The sequence below is a fragment of the Maniola hyperantus genome, chromosome 11, assembly GCF_902806685.2.
Source record: "Maniola hyperantus chromosome 11, iAphHyp1.2, whole genome shotgun sequence".
NCBI lineage: Eukaryota > Metazoa > Arthropoda > Insecta > Lepidoptera > Nymphalidae > Maniola > Maniola hyperantus.
Window position 1 is genome coordinate 12385891 of NC_048546.1, and position 11898 is coordinate 12397788.

At 40.4% G+C, this 11898-nt stretch overlaps 1 protein-coding gene across 1 annotated transcript; it reads right to left on the reverse strand.

Moving 5' to 3' along the window:
- Window positions 1-8263: 8263 nt before the first annotated feature.
- LOC138402968 (uncharacterized) lies at window positions 8264-11641 on the reverse strand. Its single transcript, XM_069501688.1, has 2 exons — window positions 11476-11641; window positions 8264-8526 (listed from the first exon to the last, which is right to left on the reverse strand). Exons 1-2 carry the CDS (start codon window positions 11615-11617, stop codon window positions 8336-8338), a joined length of 333 nt encoding a protein of 110 aa, XP_069357789.1. The 5' UTR covers window positions 11618-11641; the 3' UTR covers window positions 8264-8335.
- Between the last annotated feature and the right edge of the window lie 257 nt (window positions 11642-11898).

The following is an 11898-nucleotide window of genomic DNA, read 5'->3' on the forward strand; positions in this document are numbered from 1 at the left end:
ATTCCCGCGACTTCGTCCGCGTGGACACTTTTTTGCCCTTTTAGGGATTGAATTTTGAAAAATCCTTTCTTAGCGGATGCCTACGTCATAATAGCTATCTGCATGCGAAATTTCAGCTCGATCCGTCCAGTAGTTTGAACTGTGCGTTGATAGATCAGTCAGTCAGTCAGCGCCCGCACTTTTTTTTATTGGGTAGAGGAAATCCTCATGGATGCCAATTGACATGCCTGACTTCACTGAGGTTTTCTCAGCGACCTACGCACTAAAACCTCCTCCCTTCGCTGGCCGTCCTTCCCGATACTGCATAACGCAAATCTTCAGGAAAGGGGCTGTCCAGTCAGGCCTCGTTTGCCTTTTGCCTGGACCATTCGTCGTTCACACGTTTCCTCATTATTTTCTGGAGCATTTTTGCACCCTTATTCTACCCCTGCCCTCTTCATCGTTTACGCAGTAGCGAGGGGGCTGAGCGAGTGAGCGGGGCGTCCCCACCCCGATTGCCATCTCCACCTGTCACGTACTATAGTTTGAACTTTGAATGTGAGATTTTCAGACAATAAGCGTAAACGAGTCTGGTTTTGAAGTAGGTACTTACTCCGTGTCTCAAACATGTTGCATTCCCTTTAATCTGAATCATTATACATACTTGTGTTCTCATTCATACGCGAGCCTTTAGACCCTGACTTTTGCAGGCAGACTTTAGACAAGAGAAGAGTATGATATTTGAAAAAGTTTAATAGTTTAGAACGACGTTGCGATGATCTCCCTGGCGCAGTGGTAAGCACTGTGGTCTTATTAGTGGGAGGTCCCGGGTTAGATTTCCTTTTCGATAGTTGGAAGTATCGATATATCGTAAAATTAAATATTGCTCAAAAATATCGACAATCCTGCGACAGACTCACTGCCGAAGTCAGCTTTCAAATGTGTGCCGTTGAGCTATGTCGGTCACTTATTTTCTTTATTTTTTTCTGTATTTCACTTCCGTGATCATAGTAGAGCTGATAAATTCAAGAGGAACTGCTATTCGCTGATCCAATAAAACTGTCAGAGATGAATAAACACGTAATAAATCGTCCCCATTCATCACTAAAAGCTTATCGAGTAAAATCTAGTGAACACCCAACAAAAAAAAAACGATAAATAAATAAGTTCTTTCTGCGAAATCATCTTGTCGATCCGTTTACGATAACTTATCTTGTTATAAGTTTATGTTATTTACGAGTACTTGACTTGAACATTTTTATACGCATTTTCTATTATATAAACTTATTGACGCGATCGAAAAATCGGTCCCAAAATTGGGGTCCCAAGGTGCTGGAATGGCGACCTCGCACCGGAAAGCGCAGCGATGGAAGACCCCCCACTAGGTGGACGGACGACATCAGGCGAGTCGCAGGGAGCTGCTGGATTCAGGTAGCGCAAGACCGTAGTGTGTGGAAGTGGCTACAAGAGATCTATGTCCAGCAGTAGACGCCTATCGGTTGTTGTTGATGATAATGAAGATGCGACTTTACTTCTGTAAACAAGATAAAGTTACTCTACTCTGGCAATAATTGGGACCAAAGAACCTATTTATTTCAAAAAATATTTCATTACTAGCTGATGCCCGCGACTTCGTCCGCGTGGATTTAGGTTTTTAAAAAGCCTGTGTGAACTCTTCAATTTTACGTGATAAAAAGTAGCCTATGTCCTTCCTCGGGATGCATGCTATCTCTGTAATTTCGTCAAAATCGGTTGAACGGTTGTGCCGTGAAAAGCTAGCAGACAGACAGACAGACACTTTCACATTTATGATATGAGTATTTATTATTTTGAGAGGTACGTTATTGTTGATGGGTAACGGCTATATTATATTACTACTCATATTATGTGTGTTTGTTTGTTGGTATGATAATAATTTGTCCTGCAATCACATCGCAACGGAGCAAGGAACGGATTGAACGTGATTTTTTGCATGGTTAACTAAAAACCTGGAGAGCGAGACATTTACTATTTTTTAGCCCGGAAAATCAAGGAGTTCAATAGAATTTTAACGTGAGTGATTTCCATTGTCAGTCTCAATCGTGACGAGTGCGCGAACTGAGTCCCTGTGAAAAAGGACCCCGGATGGGTTCGAAACTAGTCGGGCTAACGTTGACTAAACACGTGAGTAAAGCCGGTGTGTGAGTTCAATAGAAATTTTTAATAACTAAATCCACGCGAAGTCTTGGGTTGGGCGTCAGCTAGTCATGTAAAAATAACTTGGGTGAAGTCCGGGCGGGCTGCTAGTCATTGATTATAGGGACAGAATTTCGATTTAATTATTATTGGTGCACACCTTAAGCGAATTGAAAAGCTCTCGAAGGCGTAACGTGCAAATTGTGGGCATACGAGCCGTGTTCGAGGGCCCTTACCCAGGGTCAAGTTGGAAGTGGAAGGGTTCCGGAGAGCTTTTCGAAAAATCTGATGTTTAATATTCGTTTTTTTAAGTATATTGACTCTCAGGTTTACGCTCACAATATCTAGTCAGGGCATTTTTGAGCAGACGCGAGCTTAGCTCCATGGACGGCGTTCTTATACATTTGTTACCGACGTCACTTGCACTCACTGCGCTCGCGCTCCTGAATTAAATAGCTTACCGTCAAATTGAAAGGTACAAAACTCTCCGAGAACTCACTCGCCATTTTAACTGTATGTGTCGACTGTCATGTCAAAAGTACGGTTCACCTTTAAAATAAGGACTGAAATCGTACTTTTGACATGACAGTTGACAGTTAAAATGGACGTGAGATCTCATTTTGTATGCATTATATCTACTTATTTGACAAATAAACGTTCTTGTTGGATAACTTATTACCTGTTAGCTTGTAAGGATAACTATTATTGGTGTTACCATAAGGGAATTGAAATGCTCTTGAGGACGTAACGTGCAAATTGTGGGCACACGGGCCGTGTTCGAGGACCCTTACCCCGGGTCAAGTTGGAAGTGGAAGGGTTCCGGAAAGCCGCGGTAATTAGATTCTCCGTGAAGCCGCTGTCCTAAATAGGGTTAGGTTTTAATTGCACGTACTTTAATAAATTCTCGCTACTTCGCACGACGACATAGCTTTAGGGTTGCGAGTTGAAATGGCAATGTGCTGGGCATACTGATGACTGTAACACGAGTTTACAAGTTATCTTAGGCATCTGAGGCTCAACCTAACCTATTTTGGGCTGTAATTTTATCTAAATACATAAGATTAAAAGGTGACTGACTAACTGACTGATCTATCAACGCACAGTTCAAACTACTGGACGGATCACGCTAAAATTCGGCATGCAGATAGCTATTAAGACGTAGGCATCCGCTAAGAAAGGATGTTTGAAAATTTTACTTCTCAAGGGGTGAAATAGGAGTTTGAGATTTGTGTAGTCCACGCGGAAAGAGTCGCGATAATAAGCTAGTACCTAGGACATTAACCAAGTCAGTCACCTTTCCGTTTTATATATACTATAAGATGATATAAACTATCGGTGTGTAAGTTATTTTATAAGTGCTCTGTTATAGGTATAAGTAGCAGGTAAGTAGGTACATATAGGTAGTTATTATTCTGTTAACCGAAATCCCGCTATTATACCTACAAACAATTAATAAACAAATCCTATTTGTTCATCGTAATACATCCCATTGCGCTTATTCATAAACTCCACTCCACTCCACTTCGCTCGGTATTATTTAGTAAATTGGAATCGCTTGCGAACCGAAAATTTGATACCACGTCCATTTTACAATTCGAATAAACATAGGCTCAATTCAGTAGAGTTAAGGCAGTGGAAAAACAAACAGCGGATCTTTTGAAACTAACTTAATTAAAGTGATTAAAAAACACGTCTGCACTGCCAAAAAACGAACTAAACAGTAAAATTGGAAAATGGCACAATACAGCCGCCATATTGATTTTTTTTCAAAAAAATTATAGGTCTCTGTTCCCTTAATAAAGAAATTATGAATTGATTAAGATATAATTTAAGTAATATATTACGTTGACATCCGCTTAGAACGAATTTTTGAAAATTTAATCCCTGGGGTAAAACAGAGGTTTGAAATTTGTGTAGTTCCACGTGGACGAAGTCGCGGGCATAAGACAAAAAAATGTTTCTACCTATGTAGACATAGGTAACAGATTATAGACTTTGAAACCATCCAACCGATGTGCCCCAAACCAGTTTCGTTAGAAAGGCACTAATGTAAAGAGTTATTTAGCGTTACTACGCTAAAAAAATCTTCGCGTTATTGGCTTTTCTACCGCACACGCCGGCTATTCGCTATTATGACATGTTATTCGAGAGAAAGCTTGCGCGCGCTTTTCCGCTAGATTTGTCCGTGGTGTTTATTTTATTCAAGCGAAATAAAAAACGCCGTTTATTTACCCAAGGCCTATATTTATAGAGTACGGGTTGCCACAGCCGGTTCGTTTCGTTTAAAATGTAGCGCTATTCGCGCCCGCTAGACCACGTATGATTAGAAAGGGCAACTTTCCATTGAGTTATAGCATAGCGCTGAAGACCTATCAGGGGTCAAAAAAGTAACCTCAGATAATGATTAACAAATTTTAAATAAGTAACAATTTATGGTTATAACTTATAAGTAACCATATGGTAGCTTAAAAAGGTTACTTAAAAATTTCTTATTTCTTTCGTTAAATAGATGGAAATAAGAAAAAAAGAATTATTTTATTAAAGTCTTTTACCTAAAGATGAAGGGATATATTTATTTTCAACTGGCTGATAGCTGATGCCCGCGACTTTCTCCGCGTGAACTTTGTCGAATGCCAAAAGTTTATTCTTAAATATCCGAGTTGCTTTGCTTTCAACTTTGGATGCATTTCTGAATTGTCTTCATTTTAAACGTTTCATTTTGATACTAAGAGATTAAAACTTTGTTTCGTTTCTTAGTAACTTTGTTGAATGCAAGCTTTTGATGTATTTAATTAAGGTCTTCCCAGTTGAAAATACTTAATACTTATTATTTGAAGTTTCCAGCTCGATAGCTCAACGCCTAAAGGAGCGGACTAAAAACCGAAAGGTTGTTGGTTCAAACCCCACCCGTTGCACTATTGTCGTACCTTCTCCTAGCACAAGCTTTACGCTTATTTGTACGCATTGGTTTGGCCATAGTACACCACGCTGGCCAAATGTGGATTGGCAGACTTGACACACCTTTGAGAACATTATGGAGAACTCTCAGGTATGCAGGTTTTCTCACGATGTTTTCCTTCACCGATAAAGCGAGTGATATTTATTTTCATAAAACTCACAGAACACCGAAAAGTTAGAGGTGCGTGCCCCGGATTGAGCCCCCGACCTCCCGAATAGGAGGCGGACGTCGCAGCCAGATATATATAGGCTTATTAGATATTTGTCATAAAATTGTTGCGTATATTCTTTGATATTAGCTGAAGCCTGCGTGTTCGTCCGCGAGTATTTATGTTCTTAAAGATCTCGCTAGAACTTTTTGGTTTTTCGGGATGTAAAGTAGCCTATGTCACTTTCTAGACCTTTAACTATACATTAATACATTCACATTTAGAATCTTAAGCACTAAGTCCATAGCTTAGTCTATAAATCAAAAAGTAAGCATCCAGTAAGTCCACCCGTGCGAATCAGCTAGCTTTATTATAAAGTAAACTAGAAAAAAGCTTAATTTCACTCCATTTTAATCTTTTCCATTTTAAAAAAGCTGATGCCGCGAAATCTGAGAGTTTCCTGGAACTGGAAGTAAAAAACAAAAGTTGGGGCGGTAAACAGACTTCAAAAAAGACAATCCAAGTTGGGAAGGAAAAGTTTTTTAATATTCCCACCGCCCGGCGTAGTGCCGACCTTCCCGAAAATTCTATTCGCAAAAATAGGACGTTTACAAGATGAAATCAGTTTTTATAAATTTGAGTTTTTTTATTACGTTTACAACGTTTATATTACAAATTACAGTACTTACTAGATGAAATATTAATTGCCAAACATCTAGTCGGTCCATCTAGTCCTTAGATAAGATCACAGTCAAAGAATTTTGAAAACATAATTGTCATAAAAAATAATAATTTTTAATACAAAAAACAAAAATACCAAACTTATTCTAGAACATAAAAATTACAAATCGAAAATATCATCTAAATATTAATTTGTCCTAGAAACATAGACATAACTTTAGGTCAAAGGCCATTCCAGGGTCAGTGGTATGGACGGATAGATAAACATCGTAATTTTACAATTCTTTACTATATATAAAAATGAATCGCAAAATGTGTTGATGATCGCAAATCTCGAGAACAGCTAAACCCATTTAGCTAATTTTTTTAATAATATTCCTTGAAATACGAGCATGGTTCTTACGGAGAGAAAAATTTAAAAAATTGTAAGTATTAAAAAAAACCGGCCAAGTGCGAGTCAGGCTCGCGCAACGAGGGTTCCGTACTACAGCCGTATTTTTTCGACAAATTGCACGATAATTCAAAAACTATGATGCATAAAAATAAATAAAAATCTGTTTTAGAATGCACAGGTGAAGACCCCACTTGATATAGTTATCTTACTTCGAAAATTGAAAATACTAATAAAATTATTAGTTCATGACCACAATTTAATTTTTTTTGTGTGATGTTACCACAAATTCACGGTTTCAGATTTTTCCCCGAATGTCTGCCATAAGACCTACCTACTTGCCAAATTTCATGACTCTAGGTCAACGGGAAGTACCCTGTAGATTTCTTGACAGACAGACAGACAACAAAGTGATCCTATAAGGGTTCCGTTTTCCTTGTGAGGTACGGAACCCTAAAAATAAAAATAATAATCGACTGTTAGGCGGTAGGTACGAAGTTCGCCGGGTCAGCTAGTCCATAATAAAAATGTTAGATTAACGTATCCCGCTGTCACATTTTTCATCTTGATTTGAACTCAGAGAGATTTGAGTACAGTGAGTTGACGTATTCATATTTAGTTGCTAGTTTAAATTATTTCAAGTAAAGTTATTTCAATAAAAGTAAAAAAAAAAATGGACGACCTTGGTCTTTTGACAATTCGTCTCCATATAAAAACAGATTGAAGTAGCTCTGGAGTTACGTAATTTAAAAAAAAACAATTTAAACCAAATATCAGTCCTTTTGAACCTACGACGTTTGGGAGCTACGATGCTACAAACAAAGAGAAGGCATTAAAGAACACGAGGTTTTCGTCGGGGATTAAAAATACGATAATGCCCCTGTATACAACGTAATCTAAATGAAGGGGAGTTGCTAATTATTATTATTAAGGCATTATTATACAATGTTATGATCATTACGAGCGTATAATTCCCGCAAATTGCTATTGCGCTGGAACCATGTCTCATTAACATCGAAATGACGTGACGAATGAAGTGACGAAATAAAAATATACCATCAGCTCGAAACTTCAGTCTAGTGCTGATGTCAGTAAAATGGCGGCCACGCGCATTAGCAATTTGCTGGACTTATATTGTCGAAACATTGTTATTGAAGTGAGTTATGGCCAGTTAGTGGTTACATCTGAATGTTTAATTAACCATACAAGTAGTGTTTGATTAAGCTATTCATATTACAGACTAATCAGTCGCCACTATAACTTCCGCAAATCTATATCTGTGATGTGTCTGTCAATCTGTTAGTCAGGTCTGGTCTTAGGTCTTAGGTCTGAAATGAAGGTATTGCCCTTAGAATCTTACTCCGATACTTAAAGGGTACTTATTGAAACTCATCATCATCATAATAATTAACCCATCGCCGATTTACTACTGAACACGAGTCTCCTCTTAGAATGAGAAGTCCACCACGCCAGCCAAGTACGGCCAACCGTACTTGGCTGGCGTGGTGGAATTCTCATTCTTCTCATTCTCGTCGACGTCACATACTTTCGCGAACATCATGTACAACTCTCAGGTATATACAGGTTTCCTCACGATGTTTCCCTTCACAATTAAAGTAAGTGATTCCAGGCACGCACCTCCAAAAGTTGGAGATGCGCGCCCGGGATCGTGCCCGGGACCTCCCGAATAGGATACAGACGTTTAACCACTAGGCTATCACCTACGAATACCTAGGTAGGTACTTTTCATGAGTTTCAAAAGTATTGAAACTCATGAAAACATAAAATAAAATTCAACAGATTACGGTAGGTAATATCGTGAAGAAGTATAACCATGCTTGTCTTAAAAAATGGAATGCCCCATAACATTGCACCCTTCTTCCCTATTTACCTTGATGTATTTATGTTTTTAATTGTGTATCTTCTTCTTCGCTCTGGGCTGGTTTCCGCACTTAAACGTTTCCGTCTGTTGTGCGTGCATTGCCCCTCCCCGCTGAAGTCTTCACTCCAGCCATCCAAGCTCACTCCAGAAGCCGAGTAGACCGCCCAGGTTGCCGAGGGCTTCATGGAATGAGGTCGGGGAACCCAAATGGCGTTCGCGTTGTTCTGCTACGCCCGTGCACTCTAGGACCACGTGCGTCGGTGTTTCGTCGACCTCCATGCATGCCCTGCACAAAGGACTGTCGGTGACACCTATAACGAAAAGGTGTTTGTTTAGTGGGCTATGCCCTGTTATGAGTCCCACCACCTTTCTAAGTTTACCTCTGTCCAGGCGGAGTAGTTTGTTAGTTTGCCGTTTGTCTATGTTGGGCTCTTTGGCTTGCCTGCAGTCTGTTGTGTTCGCCCATAGTTGGGAATGCTCTTTTTGTGTTAGTTCATGCAACCAGGTTTTATACTCACTGAAGGGTATGGGAACAATAGGTTCTGGCCCGATCACCTTCAATGTCGTAGCCTTTCGTGCTAGTGCGTCGGCCGCCTCGTTTCCCTGGTCTCCATCATGTCCTTTGACCCACCTTAGGGTGATGTCGTTTGACATGGCGAGTGTTTCCAGAGTCTTGTGGCAGTCTTGTATAAGTTGTGAGGTCGTCGAGAATCTAGCCAAGGCTTTAAGAGCAGCTTGGCTATCAGAGTTAATGTTAATTTTAAAGTTTGTTACCTGTCGATTGGCCACGGCTATAGCCGCGGTCATAATGCCCACACACTCTGCTTGGAAGACAGAGTTGTCCTTACCGAGTGCGTGACTTATTCTCATGTTTAGTTCTTGGCAGTAGGCTCCAGCTCCTGTGCCCGTTTTCGTTTTGGATCCGTCGGTGTACACTTCTATTGTGTCTTGTGCTGGCTTCGGATCTAAGTTCTTCTCTGAGTTTATCTTGTAGTTTTTGTCTAGTATGTGTTGTTTTTCGGTTCTGTCGCATTTCCACTGCAAACGTGGTTCTTTGTTTATGCTTTGCCCTAGAATTTTAGTGTGCATTGTGTTTTGTTCTTTCCAATGCCCTGAGGTTTTCAGTCTCAGGGCTGCGAGTGTTGCTTCTTCTTTGATGTGTATGTGTAGGGGCGGAATGCCCAATATGACTTCTAACGCTGCTGTTGGTGTGGTACTCATGCAGCCGGTAATGGCGAGGCATGCTTGTCGTTGAAATTTCTGTAGTTCTTGCTGGGCGGTAGTAAGGAGAGTTCTTGGCCACCATACAAGTGCAGCATATGTTAGTGAACATCTTACTACCGATAGGTATAACCATTTCATTATCTTTGGTTTTAGCCCCCATTTTTTCCCTAGCATGCGTTTGCATTGGTTTAGTATTGCTAGTGATTTTTTGGTTTTATCTTCTGTATGCCTTTTCCAGCTGAGTTTGCTGTCCAGTGTCACACCGAGATATTTTACCTCTGCGGACAGTTCAAGGCTTGTGTTAAACAAAGTTGGTGGTTTGGTTAGTTCAATTTTCCTTTTGTTGGTAAACAGTATCATCTCTGTTTTCTTCGGATTTACTGTAAGTTCGTTTTCATTGCACCATCTTTCTATTAAGCGCAAAGCTCGTTGCATGACTTCGTATAATGTGTTTTCTAGCTTGCCACTGATTAGGATGGTGAGATCATCTGCATAACCAATGGTATAGAACCCACTTTTGTTTAGTTTGGTTATCAGGTCGTCAACTACAAGGTTCCATAGTATTGGTGACAGGACACCTCCTTGAGGACAGCCTCTCGCCACTATGCCTTTTGTGACTCCGTTGATGTCTAGTTGTATGATTCTCTGTTCTAGTAAAGCTCTTATCCAGCTGCGTATGGTTTTTGACGCCTTGTATCTTCCCAAGGCTTTGTCTATGCTATCGAAAGTTGTTTTATCAAAGGCTCCTTCAATGTCTATGAACACGCCTAGTGTCGATAATTTGTTTTCGAGGTCATGTTCGATTTTGGTAACAACAGAATGAAGTGCGGTTTCTGTTGATTTGCCCGTACTGTAAGCGTGTTGATGTGAGTGTAAAGGTAGATGTTTTAAGGTTCTGTCCCTGAGGGACTTGTCAACAAGTCTTTCGAGCGTTTTTAGTAGGAAAGATGTAAGGCTGATTGGTCTGAAGGACTTCGGCAATGTGTAGTCACTCCTTCCAGGTTTTGGTAGGAAGACCACCTTCACTTCTCTCCAGGCCATTGGTATGTATTTGTATGCTATGCAGGCCTTGTATATTATTTCCAGCCATGGTGTCAGTTGAAGTTTTCCCCATTGTAAAAGTGCTGGGAAAATGGTGTCGGTCCCTCCTGTTTTGAAAGGGTGGAAGGTGTCAATAGCCCAGCTGATTCTATCTCGCGTGACTATGTTGTTGGCAAAGTCCCAATCCTCTTCTATTGGATGGTGACCAAGGGTGCTTCCCCAGTCTGTTGAATCTACTATTCTACAGCCAGGGAAGTGTGTTTCGATGAGCGTTTCGCTTATCTCTTTGTCGTCCTTGGTGTATGTTCCGTCCGCTTTCCTCAGTGAGCCGAGTGTGCGGGTGTTGTCGTTTGCTAGAATCTTGCGTATGCGAGCAGCAGTATCGTTTGATTCTATGCTTGTGCAGAACTTATGCCAGGAAGCTTTTTCCTTTTCCCTGACGCGTTTATTGTATTGGTATTGGGCTTCCTTATAGTTGTCCCAATCTTGTTCTTGCTTGGTGTTTTTGGCTCTGTTGAAAAGATGTCTGAGTTTTTTCCTCATTCTTTCCAGATCAGGACCCCACCAGTTGTTTTTCGATGGTTGCTTTATGTTGTTTTTCTTTAGGGGACAAGCTTGTTCATAGCTTGTCTTAATATATTTCGTTAGTTTATTTACGTTTTCTTCGATGTTGGCGATATCATCGATGTCTTGTGGTTTATTTACGCCTATCTGATGTGTCAGCAGGCTTTTGTATTTTAATCTGTCGGTTTTTCTTGGGTTTCTCCTTGGTACTTGTGGAGTTATCATGAGATCTAGCTCGTAGCATATCCGCCTGTGGTCAGATAGTGAAGGCTCGTCACTGACTCGCCAGTTTTTTACCTGATCTGCGGCTCTGGTTGACGCTAAGGTTATATCAATTATGGTTTGGTACCTACTCGTCACGAAGGTCGGTTCGGTGCCTATGTTAATAATTGTTAGGTTAGTGGTTAGTATATAGTTCACAAATTGCTCACCACGTTTGTTGTTGACTTTGCATCCCCATAGGTTGTGATGCGCGTTGCTATCGACAGAGATAATTAAATCGATGTCGTTATCCTCACAGTGTATTACAAGTTCCACCAGTTCTTTTGGTGGTATTTGGTCTTCGATGGGCATGTATATTGATGCTAGAACCACCGGTCTTGGCGGTCGCCCCATGCCTTGTTGTATTCCTTTAATTGTGTATATGAACGTATATATTCCTGTCAAGTCCACACGCTACGCAAGCTTTAATGCTTTTGATGTCAAGTTATTTACGTACTGTTTGAACGCGCCCTAATGAAATACAGGGGGGATTATCTGAAGTAATTTTGCATGAAGGAATGATATAGTTTTTGTGCAACAAATATTCTCAAAGGTGTGTGAAGTCTGGTAACCGCACTTGTCCAGCGTGGTAG